Source organism: Gopherus flavomarginatus, chromosome 9 (genome assembly GCF_025201925.1).
Source record: "Gopherus flavomarginatus isolate rGopFla2 chromosome 9, rGopFla2.mat.asm, whole genome shotgun sequence".
NCBI lineage: Eukaryota > Metazoa > Chordata > Testudines > Testudinidae > Gopherus > Gopherus flavomarginatus.
Genome location: NC_066625.1, coordinates 45,818,655 through 45,835,316, shown reverse-complemented (window position 1 = coordinate 45,835,316; position 16,662 = coordinate 45,818,655). Strand labels below are relative to the sequence as shown.

The window sequence follows — 16,662 nt, the reverse complement described above, 5'->3', positions numbered from 1 at the left end:
CAGCTATACGAATGATACATTCATACAGCTAGGATGAACACACTCAGTAGATTATAAGCTTTGTAATGATACCTTACAAGAGACCTTTTGCATGATACACATTCCAGTTATATTATATTCAAACTTATTAGCATATTTTCATGAAATCATATCGAGCGCAACGTCACAGGGGACATGAGGTAAACACTCTGCGGCGTCACAGCAGGGAATGGAACACTATGGAACCGTCTCTATTGACAAATAGAGATAAGCCCAACTGATGTGAAGGGCTTCGGAATATGCTTGCTTGGAAACTAACCCCAATAAACATCCCATTCTCTGTGTTTCAGACTTCTGGTCATTTGCTGCTTGCTGTCTGCGTGACAAGAACCAGGGAAGCGGGAGGGTGAAGGGAAAACACTAACAAAACTGACATGACCTGATAACTAAGAAGTAAATCTTTAAGGAAGGTTTTAATACACTTTGGAACAAATCAGGGATTCCCAAGTGGACTGATGAGGGGCTGATGGTAAATACACATTTAGATCCTTTTTCTGTTTTATATCTTATTCCCATAAGGCTTAACCTCTGGCACTGTCATGGATCCATAGGATCTCTGCAATGCCCTGGCTTTTAAACAGTCCTTGGGAGGTGCCCCTTGTGTGCGCCAGACTCCCAAGGGGTTCCACTCTTCCACAAGGACAGGCCATGTAGCTTCAACACCTGAGACTGAGCCTCTGGCCTCAACATTCCCATTTCAACCTGCGAGCTCTGCCAGCAGGTCCAGCTGAACTACCCTGCTGTTCAGAGACTGATCCTCAGTCATGCTTCAATGCACCTCAGAAAGTTCTTGCTGTGACACTGGGCAGACTTTTAAAATATAGCAAGGTTTATTAGTCAATCGACACACAGCACTGGAAAGTCTTTTCATTAGCACAGAGAAGCAAAGATGACAATATAGTCCATACTGACCAATGCTCTTGAGCTAAGCTGCTGTAGAAAACTGTTTTTTTTCCTCTTACTTTGCCTGTACATTTGTCTTCGCTCCAGTAGAGCTCCCTGCATCTGCAAGCCCATATCTTCCTCTTCCCAAGAACATAACAAGTCCATGGATGCTTCACTCAGCTAAGTGGAGATCCTCCCATGGACAGGTGACAATTATTTCCTTGTCTCTGTTGGGTATTCCACTGATGTAAATTGGTCCCAGCCAGTCCTTAATGACCCAGTCATATCACCCCATGACAACTATGTGACAACACACCTCACGTCTCCTGCTCTTTATAATCATAGCAATAGCAATCACAGCAGGAAACTGAGGTGTGTATTGGCATCATACAAGTATCACCAAAATTCCCACCTCTATCTCACACACACTACTCATAGCCCCTGGAGAGAAAGCAAAGTACAGGAACTGGACGTTCTTCCAGCAAAACACAGTAGAGGACAAGCTGCAATCCTCACACACTGGTCAAAAAGGAGAGGCATGTGGGTCCCTGCCCATAGAGAGGGGCTGGCTAGAGGCCTGATACCTGAGGGGCCATTCCTTGAGCAGACCATGGAGGCAGGTCAAAGGCTTAGCTACCCCTGACTGTGACATTGCAAAAGCACATTTTGGGGAATTAGGAAATCCAGTGACTCAGGTGTAATGGGAGGGAGAATTAAACTCCCTCAGTGTGTGGAGAAGGCTGGGGAATTAAACACTAAAACTCAGGAGCAACAGCCTCTAATTCTTCTGGAAAAGATGACTGTAAGAAACAAGAACTGGGCCACGCAACATCAGGAGGGAGAGGCTCAGAGATCCAAAGAGCCTGGAGGGAAGACAGCTTGTGGATGCTGCAGATAGGGAGAGGAGGACACAAGACTCTCTCCAAACTCTCACTCCTGTTGACTCTGACCTGATTTTATCATCTATGACCTACTCCCATGTCATTTGGGTAATTTTATGCTCGCTAGAGGTAAACATTATCTGAGTATTGCTAATTAGCTTGGAACATGCGTGGAGGGGCAAGGAGGTGAACATAGATAAATGAGTTATTAAGCTTGCTACAGTTAAGGGCCTTGTATTAGGTGGAGGCTTTGTGGAAGAAATTATGTTGAAGTCTGGGATTTACCTGAACAGGCCTAAGGAGAGAATCCCAGGTCAGATATTTTGCACCTTCATTTTGACAGACTAAGGAGTAACTACAAACAGGTGCAATATGCCACAGGATTCTGAAAGAAGGAAGTTTGGGGCAGGCTTTGGCAATTAGGTTGCTATGCGCTATCTCAGCAGTTGGACGCATTTATATATTGGAATTATTAATAACTAAGTGATGTAAATTATAAGTATTAAGGCTTGATGCTAAATGATGGACTACCCAAAGGCCACATAGGGGTTGGGGCAGCTATTGACATTCCTGTAATCAGAGTAGAGGAACAGATATGGTATACAGCCAACCTATTACCATAAGGAAGTGGATAAATTAAATCTCCTAGTGACCATTTTTTTCATTTTGTCGGGTCCCTGAGACAGTGTAAACTGAAGCAGGGCCTTCCTTGCCCCTCGATCTTTGTTTCCAACTTGAAAGTATGCACAGTGCAAGACCCTCTTTACTATACTGATCTTAGTCTAATTGTTACATGTATTGATCCTTTCCTATGATTTCAATTATAACTGTCTGTATGAAATCAAGTTTCTGTGTGTTTCACCAAATTCCATCTTCTCAATTAACTTTGAGGAGCCATGTACAAGGGCAAGTTGTACCCCAACATGTAATCTTATAGGTGCAAAAATTGTACAGGCTACACTACCACCCTGGGATATCATCAACATTTGCTCCTGGGCAGTGGCAGTGCTATAGGAGGGAGGAATGCAACAAGGACTCAGGATCGGTGGCTGGGGTCACTGTGCATAGAGATGGGGAGGTTATATGGGGAGGTAGGTAATGAGTGAGAGAGAGTGGTGAAGAGTTAAAATAGTATTTGGGGGAGGAAACGTATAATGAAGTGAAACTGAACAGAAAGAAAACTGGAGTGCAGGCTCTAAAGCAACAAGGTTTGAGTAGGGATTCGGGGTTAAAGGTCTGGGATCCCCCACAGCTCTAGATCCCCAAACTTCTCCTCCCTCCCACTGACCCACCCAGCCCACTTCCTGGGTGCCCCTCCTCCACACACCCCTTCTCTTCGTCTCATTACTCTCAGCCAGCACCACCTCCCGCCACCTTGGGAGCTTCTTGTGTTCCATCCTCGTCTCTTACTACCTCCTTCTTAGCTCTAACTCTGCACACACCCTCCCCATGTCCTGGCACCCCAGAATTAGCTACTCTCCCCTTCCTCTCCTCCTCTGACATGGCTCTGGTCTCCTTTCACCGTTAGGCTTTTGAATGGCAACATTTTACCCAGTTCTATTGAAAGAGAAGCTCATCTGACTGTCACACAAGCCATGCAACAGTCACACACCTATTTACTCAGTTTAGAATTCTACATCCTCTTAAACAGATTGAATTTTTAATAATTTTTAAAACATTTTTATTTATTTTTTATTTATTTATAATTTTATTAATTAATTTTAAAAAGTTATTAATGTAGTAATTAATGTAGCCAATAAGCATACATTAAATGCATTTTCAAAATTACTGATGACAAACGTCTAAAAATTATTCTAGTGGGTGGGCGATAAGGCAAAAAAAGGCGGGCAAGGAAACTTGTCAAAACTTGGATGATGGATAAAGGTATAAAGTTATTACTACTCAGGTTCTTCAGAGACCTTACAGCTTCTAATAATCCAGGGGACAGGACTCCTTACCCAGTGAGGTCACCGTCTCATAGTTCTCCTGCATGACATCCCTGTAGAGGGCTCTCTGAGTGGGGTCCAGCAGAGCCCCCTCTTCTCTGCGGGAATACATAGCCACCTCCTCGAAGGTCACCAGCCCCTGAAAGAGCAAGAGTCCAACACTCAGCACCTGGTGCCCCACACTCATGGGGGAGAGGAGCCAATCAAATGGAAGCTCTGGGTGGCTCACAGTCAGAGTCTCACCCACACCCCGCTCAGAGCAGTCAGGAAACGCCAGGGTGAGGGGATGAAGCGAGAGCCCCTTGTCTCTCCCAGAAGATCCATCACTCCCCTACTAGCCACAGACGGATACAGGAGATGGAAGCCCTAGCAGGGTGCAGGGAGAGTTCACTGGCAGGGAGCCCAATGCTGTTCTCATTGTAAAGAGCTGGACAGGGCCAGACATAGGGGGGGCAGAGTACATGACGGTCCCGGGGGGCCTTGCTGAGGGGGTTCCTCCAGCAGGAGTATCCTGTCTCTCCTCTCCCCACTTCTCTTCAGCTATCTGACCTACAACTGTTCCTGTAGAACTGCCCTCTCCCGCCACTTAGAGCTGCCCCTGCCAAGCTGCTCCCAGGGGCCTCCTGTGTGCTGCGCAGGGGGGATTGCTGATATTGGAGTGGCCCCACCCTCCTGCTTCTGTGCCCAGTCTCTGCTGAGGTGAGCTGGGGGGACAAGATTCTGTGCTGCTGCTTCTGGGTAAGAGTGGGAGCTGTGGCCACTGCTGCTGTGTGAACGAGCCTTCAGACTAGTGAGTGCCGCTGTGCTGGAAATGACAGTGGGCTGTGTCTCACACTCCCCCAACAAACATACCCCCCTCCACAACAGACACTTCAATTACTGTTATTACTTATTTTTACTTCCTGTCAAAATGCACAATGTACATATAGTCTCTGTAATTTTATTCTTTCACATTTGGTCAGGATGATAGTGCTGTTAGTTTAGCTTTTTAACTGGTCTGTGCATTTTGTCTTTTTATTTATGTCTTATGCTTAAATTCGGTTCTTTGAGTAATGAGTTCTAAAATCCCTCACCTGTCCTGGCTGGTGTAATTATCATTATTACTGTTATTACCGTATTGTGCTTTGTCATTCATTATTTATAATGCTACTAGCAAACAACAGACTGTACATTTTGCTTGTACTTACCTTAGCAGGGTTTGATTGAAAAAAATTAGCTAAACTCAAAACTTCAGACACTGTGCAGATGAAGACCACTTATCTTCAGATTATATTTTTAGTCTGTGATGAAGCAGGGAGTGGGGAGGATTGACATGGAGATGTTGTGGGGGAGTTTTACTGGAACTGTCTGCATTGGGGATGGGATACCAGGGTGTGACTTCACTTGAGGGACAATAGCTGAGCATGTAACCTGAGCCCAAGGGGGGGATGAGGTCAGGTGACACCTTCTGCCCTGGAAACTGGACAAAGGTTGGAGAAGGAGCCGGGGGGTGTGGCTGGAAGAGACGGCTGGAGGGGATTTTTCAGTTTGGAGCTGGCTGGGGAACTGAGTCTGGCTCCCTACCCCCCGCCCCAAGAGGGACCTGACCATGGGGTCCTGTTGTCTGTACCTACAAGCTCTGGTTTGGACTGTGTTCCTGTCATCTAATAAACTTTCTGTTTTACTGGCTGGTTGAGAGTCAGAGTGAATGGTAGGAAGTGGGGGAGGTGCAGGCAACTGTCTCCCTCAAACTTCATGATACTGTTAAATCTGGAAAATAACTTAAAATTCCTATGAAAATAAATGCAGTTCCAAGTACGATACTAATAGCAAAGATGGAGTCAAATGTTAGTGAGCCACATACATGATTGTGATCAGCAAACATAAATGCCAAAATAACTAGAAAATAAATTACCTTTCTTAATAAAAGAGAAAAAACCTTAATCATGTATGTAAATTAAGTAAATATGTTTTCAGTGGAGTGAAAAATAATTGACTAAAATAGAGGAGATGGCGGCAGTAACACAGAGTGTGTCTGTTCAGTAAAATCTGCCTTTCTCTATATTTATTTATCTCTGCTAAAGAGAGGGTGCAAAGTATCAAACTTGTGTTTCTGATACCTGCATTAAAGCTCCAGAACTGATACCTCAAGGCTTGGGATGGGAATATCTTGCTGTGTTATCTCCTGATTGTCCTAAATTTACTACGTGGCTGTAATTGGAGTCCCGTATATATTTATCTTTCTTTACATAACAATGAGATACAGTGCTCATAAGTGAATTTCTAAGTTATTTTCTGTAAAAAACGCTACAGTTTTCAGGTGCCTCAGTAGCCCCTGAGATCACAATTAACGTTGCCCCTCTCCACAAAATCTGAAATGGCCCCTGGTGAGCCAGGAGCAGCCACAGAGCTGCAGGGTATCTGGGGTTCTAGCAAGAGGCAGACCCCATGTGAGAGCACAAAGCCCGTTGCGAGCTGCAGGCAGAGCGCCGGGCACCACAAGCCACAGCAGCAGTGCAGGAGTAAGGGTGGGAACGACAGCTAATGATTTTAGTTTACTGTTCATTTACTATGTGGTGTTATAAATAACTAACACGTTATGTCATATAGAATCACTGTATGCTAAATAGGGAATCAATCGATCGGTATGTAGCAAGAATAATCATGTATTCGGTATCTAGGTAAACAGGGTTGAAACACAAGGCCTGTAGGTTGAGACCTGCAAGATTTTAGCTTTGCTATTTTAGGCCTTGGAGCTAAGAAACGCTGACAGAAGTAAATGGCTGAGGAATAACCCGATGCCCTAAGATGATGGGAGAAGAGGTACCAAGTGGTAACAGGGTGAACAATTAGCCAGAAGATTAATTTTAAATAAAAAAATTCTGTAAGGCACATTTGGAAACAGAGGTGCCTTTAACCACAGGATACAGGTGGTGCGTCAATGCTAAGGAGGTATAATCGGAATCACATGATAAAAAGGGGGTGCCCAGAGCAGGAAAATTGAGCTCCCTACGGAACCATCCCTCCACTGATGATCATTCCACGAGAGACACATCAGACCCTAATACTATTGTTCAGGATGTGAGTAGAAGTAGAGATGTAACTTTTGCACAGGTCTTTATACAATGTCTATATCAGGGGTCGGCAACCTATGGCACGCGTGCCAAAGACGGCACACAAGCCAATTTATAATGGCACGCTGGAGCCTCCCAGGACTCCAGCAGGCCACTAAAAATTCTGCCCAGCCCGGTGCGCTCTCCTCTGTCTCCACTTCCCCCACGGAGGCAGGGAGCAGAAGCATAGCTGTGCGTACGGGGTGGGCAAATGGCCCCACTCTCCCGGCACGGGAAGCCGCGGGGTCTGCGCTCTGGAGCCGAGAGGAGCAAGCTGTCTGCCCCTCTCCCGCCTTCTCTCCCCTGGAGCCCTGCCGCTGCGCGCAGCACTCTGGGGCTTGGGGCTGTGCGCTCCCGAGGGCAGCGTTTGGCTCTTCAGGTGGGCAGACATGCTCCCCGCTCCACCGGAGGGGTGGGGCTGTGTGCTCCTGCGGAGCAGCATATCCAGCTCTCTGTGGAGCCTCATGGTAAGGGGCCCGGAGCTGGGGGATTGGGTAAGGGGTGGGGGCAGTAAGGGGACAGGGAGCAGGGTGGGTTGGATGGGGGGGTCGGATGGGGCATGGGAGTCCCAAGGTTTGTGAGGGGGCAGGGGGTGGATAAGGGTCAGGGGACCTGGAGCAAGGAGGGTCCTGGGGGAGAAGTTAGGGTGGGGGGGTCTCTGAAGGGGGTGGTCAGGGGACAAGGAGTCGGGGAGTTGTATGAGTTGGGAGTTTTTTGGGTTCTGTCAGGAGGCAGGGGTGTGGAAAGGGGTAGGGCAGGAAGGGAGTCTGGGGGCTGGATGAATTGAGAGTTCTGAGGGTCCTGTCAGGGGGCAGGGAGTGGTTGGATAGGCATGGGAGTTCCGGGGGTCTGGCTGGGGACAGGGCTGTGGATAAGAGTTGGGGCAGTCAGGGGACAGGTAGGAGGTAGAATCCAGTCTGGGGACAAGGAACAGGGAGGCTTAGTTAGGAGGTTGGGTCCCAGGAGGGGGTACTCAGGGGACAAGGAGCAGCGGGGTTGAGAGTTATTAGGGGGGCAGTCACTCAGCACACTCCCCTGAGCCCTGACCCCCCCACACACACACCACGCCCTCTGCCCTGAGCCCTGCACCCTCCCCAGACTCCTGCCCTGAGCCCTGTACCTTCCTCATACATACCCAGCCCTCTGCTTGACTCCTTCATCCCCTCAACCTGCAACCCTAGCCCTGACTCTGGCACCTCCAGCCATACCCAGCACCCTCTCTGTCCTGACACCTACACCTCCTCACATACCCAACCCCTAGCCCTAACTCCAGCCCTCTGCCCCCAGCCCTCTGGGTCCTAGCCGCCAGCCCCGCACAGCCCACTGCCGGTCTGGGGTTCTGGCTGACAGACCCTTGCCAGTTGGGGTGCCGGCTGCAGGCCCCGCTCACCCCGCTGCCAGCCTAGGTGAACAGAACTCCAGACCAGCAGCAGGCTGAGTGGGCCGGCAGCGTAAGATCAACATTTTAATTTCATTTTAAATGAAGCTTCTTAAACTTTTTGAAAACCCTGTTTATTTTACAATACAACACTAGTTTAGTTATATAATATATAGACCTCTAGAGAGAAACCTTCTAAAAAACATTAAAATGTATGACCGGCATGCGAAACCTTAAATGAGAGTGAATAAATGAAGACTCGGCACACTGCTTCTGAAAGGTTGCCGACCCCTGGTCTACATGCCTGGGTATTCCTAGTCTTAACTGTAACTTTAATAAAACTTCTAAAACTGACCAGACCTTGTGCTTGTGAATGTCTGCGTGGTCACTACCCTTGCTCTGTGTGTGCTCCTAGAGACTGAACATTTGAAGCAAGTAGCAGAGGTGACTTTCACTCTGTTAAGCTTGACACTGTCACCACCAGAGCCGACCCAGCGGCGGTGCAATGCCGCATTAAAAACTGCACTTTACATACAATAAAAGGCTGCACAATACATCACACACCAGGCCACCCTCACTTCTGCTCTGCTGCTGACGGGGGCATTGCCTTCAGAGCTGGGAGCTCTGCCAGCAGCCGCCGCTGGGAGGCAGCCCTGCCAGTGCTGAATTTGTGCCAGGGCTGAGCTCTGGCGCCTCTTTCAATACAGATTAAGCACTAGAGAGAGGCATCGGGGTCTGGACGTGATGATGGGAAGCTTGTGAGGGCCAGGGGGGATGGGGGCACCAAAATACAAGTTCACCCAAGGCGTCATTTTCTCTAAGGCCAGCCCTGGAGCTGGGTATGGGGCAGGGGCACATCCCCTAAGGCAACGGTTCGCAACTAGGGGTCCCTGGACCCCTGAAGGGCTGCGAGTAGGTTTCGGGGGTCCTTCAAGCAAGGCCCGTGTTAGACTCGCTTGGGCCCAGGGCAGAAAGCCCAAACCTCACTGCCTGGGGCTGAAGCCTGGGGCCATGAGCCCTGCCACCAGGGGCTGAAGCCAAAGCTTGAGCAATTAGCTTTGCGGGGGGCCTGTCACATGGGGCCCCAGGCAATTGCCCTGGTTGCCACCTCTAACGCCAGCCCTAGCTTTTATATGCAGAGAACCAGGCACATGCAGGGCCGTGGAGTTGTTATAGCACGTTGGGGGCCTTAGAAAGAAAAAGGTTAAGAACCCCCCTCCCCCAAGCCTCACTGGTGGGTGCCTTCTCACATCTCAGAGCAGTCGCTGGTTAATCAGGTTGGGCTCCAGCCCAGGGAGTCTGGTCCGTTTTCCTAGCCCCACCTATGGGGGGTGTTTCCTGTTCCACAAATTAGAGCATTTCCACCCTCTAACCTCATGGGTCTGGTCCTAGAATGGAAGCCGCACATTAAACCAGTCCCAAGACGTTTGCCACACCCTGTCCTCCCTCCATTCTCCACCCTGGGAATTTTTTGGCAAACTCCAACCTCCAAACCAGAATACCCAAACCTCCCTCGTCCTGTGTATTTGCTGTCCCTCCCCTCCAGCAGGAACCCACCAGCCCCCTCCACCGATAATCCCTACCTGAACTGGCTCCTCCGCAGCCGTTTCCCTTCCCTGTCCCATGGGAGGATGGGATGAGCTGGAGCGAAACATGGATGACATCCTGCAGCCTGGCAGGGCCAGAAGGGCAACTGTGGAGGTTTCAGAACAGGCTTTAGTTCATGTCACATCATGATTCCCCCAGGATCTTTCCCTGCACAGACACAGCCTAGATTCTGCCATGCTGGGAACATGCTCCATCTCTTTATTGCAGGGGAGACCTGCCCCTCCTGTCAGGCTAAGCCCACAGGGAGATTTTTCAGCCTCCCCAGTAATAAAGTCTCCTCTAGAAAGGAGCAGAAGCAAAGGGGCTGGGTAGGCTCCATAGGGACACAGGCTCCTCCCTTCCCCTCCTATTCGGCCATGTCCTGTTTCTGGCAGAGATCGGCCACCTCATCTCTCCCTCAGAGGCAGCCATGTCTGTGGGCTCCTCCAACCAGCACCGACTAACCACCACCCACATTGGGGGAATGACACGGAACAGCAAATTACGATCTATCCAAGGACAAATTGCTGCAGATAAAAAGGGCTGGGTTCACATCCCAAAGCTGAGCAGAACTGAAATGGCAATTGGACAATTACAGAGAAAATAAGGCAAAATAAGAGACTAGAGAGTCAATAATTGTAGGGAAAACGAGGGAATCTCCTTGGATTTTCTAGCCACATGTGGGGAGGGAGGAGAAGGGGAAGAACTAGAGAGAATGGTTATCAGGTCTTGAGACGGAAAGAAATGGCACAAACAGGAAAAGGATGTAAGTAGCTCACCACTGTAACCATAGGCATGCGCAGCACATTTCATTAGCGTGTGCACCCAGGGAGCCCCACCTCATCCACTGCCTCCCCCTTCCTGCCCCCTGACTGCCCCCCTCAGAACTGCCCCTGCTCCTTGTCCTCTGACTGCCCCCTCCTGGGACCCTGCCCCTAACTGCCCTCCAGGACCCATCCCCCTATCTAAGCCTCCCGGCTCCTTGTCCCCTGACTTCCCCCTCCTGAGAGCCCCCCCCACTGTAACTGCCTTCCTAGGACCCTACCCCCTACCTGTCCCCCTGACCCTTATTCACACTCCCGACCCCAGACAGAGCCCCGGGACTCCCACTCCTATCCAACCGCTTCCTGCCCCCGACAGAACCCCCAGAACTCCTCACCCATCCAACTCCCTCTGCTCCCTGCCTGCCCCAACTCCGCTCCACACCCCACCAAGCACCCCCTGAGCCCTCAACCAATCCAACCCCTCTGCTCATTGTCCCATGCCTGCTCCGTCCAGAGACCCCTCCAACCTGCTAATCACCTCCCCCAACTATCCAAACACCTCCCTCCCAACCTCCTGGCAGCTCTGTTCAGTGGCTGCTCCCACTCACACCCTCAAAGTGGCAGAGGAGGTTCCCTCTCCTTCGGTAGGAAGGTTGCCTTGTGGTTAAGGCACAGGACTTAGGGTCAGATGTTCTGGGTTTGAGTCTCTGCTCTGCCACAGACTCCCTACTTAGCCTTGGGAAAGTCACTGCACCTCTTTGTGCCCTAGAGCCCACCTGCCAAATGGGGCCAATGCTGATCCTGCCTCCTGAGCTAAATCCATTCATGGCTGGGTGATGGTGGGGGAAATGGAGATCCCAACATGGGGAGATTGGGGCTGAATTTCTCCACAGCCAGAGAGAGGGAGCAAGCTCCGCAGGGGGGATGGGAGCGAGAGGGGCTCAGGCCAGCTACACACAGAGTGGGGTCAGGGCTTCAGCCTTGCGACTTTTGCCACTAAGGTGGCTGGGGCTCCTGGGCTGGGGACTTCAGTCCCACATCTTCTGCCAAGGTCCAGGGCTTCTCCTCCCTGCCCCAGGGTGGCTCCTCTCCCCATCCATCCCCCCCAGTGCAGCTCCTGCTGGGGTCTGGGCTTCTGCCCCCTCCTCCCAACCCAGCCTGGCTTCTCCTCCCCTGCCCCACCTTACTGCTTCTCCTCCTTCCTCCCTCCCACTGCAGCTCCTGCAGGGGCCCAGGGCTTCTCCTCCCCTCACCCCCCAGTGTGGCTCCAGCCCAGTCCAGGGCTTGTCCTCCCACACTCCAGCTCGGCTCCTCTCCCCCATCCCCGCCGGTATCTGGAGCTTCTCCTCCCCCAAACCTCCCACTGCCCCCAGCCCCAGTCTAGCCAGGCTCCCTGGGGCACTCGATGCTGCTGTGGCCGGAGCCAAGCCTGGTGGGCAGGGAGCAGCGATTCATGCGCAGGCCATGGCAGAGCCATCACCCCGAGAGGTGCGAGGCAGCCAGGGAGCGGGGCGGGCTGTGCTGCTGCTGGACCCGCACCCCCGCCCACCCCGACCCCTAAAGTTGTTTTGGGGGGACTCACTCAGCCCCCGCAGGAGCAGGGAGGGGGGAGCAGCTGAGCGGAGCCTGCCCAGCAAACAGCTGATCGCAGCTGCGCGCAGGCTGCCCCCAGGGAAAAGCTCAGTGGAGGAGGCACCACAAGCTGCCGACAGCGGGTCATTTCTGGGGGGACTGAGCACCCGCCTGCAGCCGCCGCAGCCTCTTCCCCTTCCCCCAGAGCCTCCACGGGAGGGGGAGGAGCAGCCTCCCCAGCCGGAGCTCAGGGCATTGGGGTGCCGGGGCTCACCCCATGCGCACGCCTATGCCTGGGACACACACACACACACACTCTCCTCCTGGACATTCCGGGATGCACAGAGACCATCCAACCCCCCACGTGTCCCACCGCCCTTCCCCCGCCTGCTGCTCTGGCTTCTCCTCTCCACTCCCGCCCCCGCCAGCCACATCAAGGGGAACTCCCTGGCCCCAGTCTCTGTCCCCACCTGGATCCCAGCAGGGCCGAGGGCAGATCCTGGCTGCAGCTGAGAACAGCGGCTCCGCTCCAGCTCGGGCAGCTCCAGCACTGCTGGCAGCACGTGGAGATCCAGGAAGCAGCTGCTCAGCCTAGGCTCCAAGTCACAGTGTGCCAGAGCCCCGCCCCCGGGCTCTGGGCTTTGTTCTCCTGCCTCCTTCTTCAAAGCATCCCTACGCCCAGCTGGTCTCTTCCTGTGTTTGCACGCCCCCACCCCGGGGTGGGCTGCAGCGCTCGCTGGGGTTGTCTCCAGTGGCTGAAGTTGCCTCCATCTCTGCTCACCTCGGGGGGAGGGGAGGGAGGAAGAGAGGATATGGTCCCAGGGTGTGCAAGCAAAATTAGGGGGCAGGAAAAGAAGGACTGTTTGGAAAGGTGGGTTTTATGCAGCGGGGGTGTGATCCAGACGGAGTCAGAAGAAGTTGGGCAGCAGAGGCTCACGGAAATTGAGGGGAACCCCCTGGGTGTCCCAGTGTTGGCCAGGGATAGTACAGCATCTAGCGCAATGTGGGGTCCCTATCTCAATCATGGTCTGTGCAGCACCTGGGAGCCCTGATGTCTATGTCCTGATCACAGGCGCTGGGAAAAGACAGACGGAAAACCTCGGTACCTGAAGAGTTAATGCAGCCCTGTGTGCAATCCCTGCTGGGTGACGCTGCTGCTCTCATGAGGGGTTGGCTTAGTAGACCAACAGCACAATCCCAATCCCATGTGGTCTAGTGATCTGGATTCCTGGTTTTCACCCAGGTGGCCTGGGGTTCAATTCCCAGTGTGAGAATAGTGCAGAGCTTTCCTCAGAAGGGAGGAAGGGCAAGGGGGAAGGATCCTAGAAGCAGGGCATTTGGACAGTGTGGGGAAGGGATCCCAGAAGTGGGGGTGGGGAGCAGAGGTCTGAGGGGAGATCAGGAATGAGTCCCAGCATTGTGGTAAGTGGGCAGCATGGAGAGCTTAGGCCTGGTATGGGGACGGGGAAGAGTGACTCTGTCCTTCTGAACTCACCACCAGCAGACTAGGCAGGCTTGGAAGAATTACGTATTTGTTGGCAAATGTCAATTTCTGTGTAAGCACACAACCCAATGACAAAATATTTCCATTGAAAATAACCAAAATTGACAGATGGGAAAAGTAAGAAACATGCTGCTTGAGAATTTATCCTATTCTAATCCTATAAGGTTCCCTTCTGCCTTAGGTGCCATCATGTGAGTGTTTCATTTCTCTTTCCATTTTCACACAGAGACACAATTTCCTTTGCATGGATCCATGAACAGCAAAAACTTTCTGTGTCACTTGTCTGAGCCAGGGCATTCAATTCCATTGAAACCTTCTCTCCTGCAATGGCAATGGTCAAACAGAGGGGACGTGCCCACCTTCACCCGTGGCAGTGAGATATTCCCTCTTTTCTTTCTTCAGGCTGCTGCTGTTATTCCATGAATCATCAAGGATGGAATAAAAAGCTGAGTTTACTCCAGGATGAGGAAAGAAAGGAGCCAACAACTCCTTGAAAAATTTCACTGCCCAGAGAAAACCTGCCCCCGTTACTGGAATCCCTGATGTGTTGGTAGCTTGTTTATTTACACTGAGGATTGAGTCCTACTTTGTGCACCGTTTGAGAATGAAAATCCTAAACTACCCTTTGAAATAACGAATGCAGCAGGATGTGTTTTTGTCCCTGCCCCAAAGCAGACAGACCGATGGAGAAATACCATGAGTTCAGGCTAATACTTCACTGTGGTTTTACCATTTCCACTCGCTAAACTCCCTCCCAACCTTCTGGGCTGCTAGAGCAGGGGACTGAGCCAGAGCCAAGACATGTACAACGCAACTTTACAGCCCAAGTCGCTGTCATGGATTAATCCGACACGGGCCAGTCGTGGTGTTTCATTGCACTGGAGATGTATTCTAATGTTATGTCTACACTGTGATTAAAACACCCAGGGCACCTGTCTCAAAGCCCGGGTCAGGTGACTCAGGATTATGGGGCTTGGGCTGCAAGACTATAACATTACAGTGCAGACAGATGGGCTTGAGCCCAACGTCTGAACCCCAGGAGGGGCGAGGGTTTCTGAACCCAGGCTTCAGTGTGAACGCAAATATCTGCACCACAGTTTTTAGCCCCTCAGGTTTAGCTCCATGGGCCCAAGTCAGATGACTCAGGCCAGCCACGCTGCCATCTTTGTCCTAGGTGAGATGGACTCTAAGGGTATGTGTCCATTGCAATGTCAGCCCAGGTGTGGCACGCTGTGCTCAAAGCAGCACCTGGAAGCCCTATATTCACCACTCTCATATAATGATGATAAGGTTTGTACAAAGTCTGCCTGCTGAGGTATCATTTCAAAAGTCTTGATCTGTTGAACATTAATATTGTGTTGGTCTGTGTGTGTAGCATTGGTTGGGAAGTTATGAAGTTTGCTTTGTGTGTGTTACTGAGATATGTTATGAGGTTGGTAAATGCCCACCACCAACCTTCCAGGTGCTACAATGGAGGAGCCAGACTCGCTGCTGGCCTGTTAAAGGGATCCACACTCCCAAGGACTATCCCAGGAACCGTGTACAATGCAGACTTCTCCGAGATTGCACAGCAACAATGGACACTGCTTGGCTCACATCCTACCAAAGGAGCTTTCTAGAAAGTTGGAAGAAACTATGAAAGAAGGGTAGAGACAGCATGACTTGGCCTCTCTCCCCCACAACTCAACAGCTGGAAACACATCTGGAGGAAAAAACTGATTCAGAAATCAGAAGAGAAGAATACTAATACATTCAAACCAAAGTACCCAAACAGACTAGTATCGGTTTTTCAGCAGAAAACTTTCAGTTTGGGGAATTTTCTTTTCCCAGTCAGACTTTGCCAAGGGAAGCAGGGAGAAAATATTGGAGTTGCCTCCTTCAGAACAGCTTGGCCTAAACATAGCTCTGGTTCACTGTTGTGGCCTTGCTCAGGATGGGGGTATTTTAATTATTTGGGGAGGTCCCAGAGTGTTTGGGGGAGATTATGAAATGTTACCTTTTCAAAGAGAAGCTAAGAAATACAGGACTAGAGAAAAACATTTTAGAAATGTGGGATTTAGACATCTTATTTAAAGCAATGCGGTGGGGGGGTCTGAGTTTCTCAGAAGGTTTTTGTTTGCAGGAAGCAACATTGCTAGAGCTGTTATTATACCAAAGGGGGAGATGGTTCTCTATAAAAAAGGGCGAAGATTAAATGCCTCTGATGAGGATGGGATTCAAATCCATGCATACAGAGCACAATAAATTAGTAGCCCATTACCCTAACCACTCGGTCACCTCATCTGAGCTGTCAGGAAACGGACAGAAAGAGAAATCTAAGGCCAGCAGAGATAAGGATACTAAGGAGTTTTTAAATACTAAGCATAAGCAAGGTCTGAATGAGCTCCCCCCTCACTTCTAGTGAGGAGCTGGGGGAAAGACTTCAGGAACAGACCGTGTTTGCACAGACACACCTACTCTGCCTAGTTATACAGCATGATGGGGCCGGATCCCCAAAATGACCAGTTTGGGATGGTGGTGGGTTACAAATCACTTTAGGATTGAGTGGAATGAAATGTTATTCTCCTTCCTGTATGAGTGAAGGGCAGCAGAACATACCTAGTCCGTCCTGATGGAGGGGTAGGTGGGTGAGGAATAGCTTTTATTGGATTGCAGAGAAGTGATTGAGGATGTCACCCTAAAACAGTGGTCCCCAAACATTTCACATTGTGCCCTCTTAGCCATGGCTGTGGCCCCTCGGAAGCCACAATCAAGAACCGGGGCTGGGAGGAGTGGGGCTGTTGCTTGCTGGGGAGAGGAGTGCGAACTGGTGTAAAGGGGTCGACGCCGGGCTGAGAGCCAGAGTCTCAGGCTGAGGGTGGGGTTGGGGAAGAGCTGGGACAGAGTGGGGCTGAATGGTGCTTCCTCCCTGCCCTCCATGGGGGCTGGCTCCGGCCCTGAGGTGCCCCCATAAATCTTCCTCTGTGTCCCCCTAGGAGTCACACCCCACATTATGGGGACCAATGAACCCTACT

General features: G+C 51.0%; 2 protein-coding genes across 4 annotated transcripts in view; one reads left to right on the top strand and one right to left on the bottom strand.

Moving 5' to 3' along the window:
• Nucleotides 1-10,295, bottom strand: part of LOC127058437 (zinc finger protein 2-like) — a 101,267-nt gene extending 90,972 nt beyond the window's left edge. Inside the window, exons 1-2 of one of the 2 annotated variants that reach the window (XM_050968501.1) lie at nt 9,805-10,295; nt 3,764-3,890 (exon numbers count right to left, since the gene is read on the bottom strand). In XM_050968501.1, the coding sequence (XP_050824458.1) occupies nt 3,764-3,890; nt 9,805-9,885 (208 nt within the window). In that variant the 5' untranslated portion in view covers nt 9,886-10,295. The remainder of the gene's footprint in view (nt 1-3,763; nt 3,891-9,804) is intronic. The other variant, XM_050968502.1, reaches the window with a different exon arrangement.
• Nucleotides 1-16,662, top strand: part of LOC127058385 (zinc finger protein 30-like) — a 338,295-nt gene that overhangs the window by 62,147 nt on the left and 259,486 nt on the right. The window lies entirely within an intron of this gene.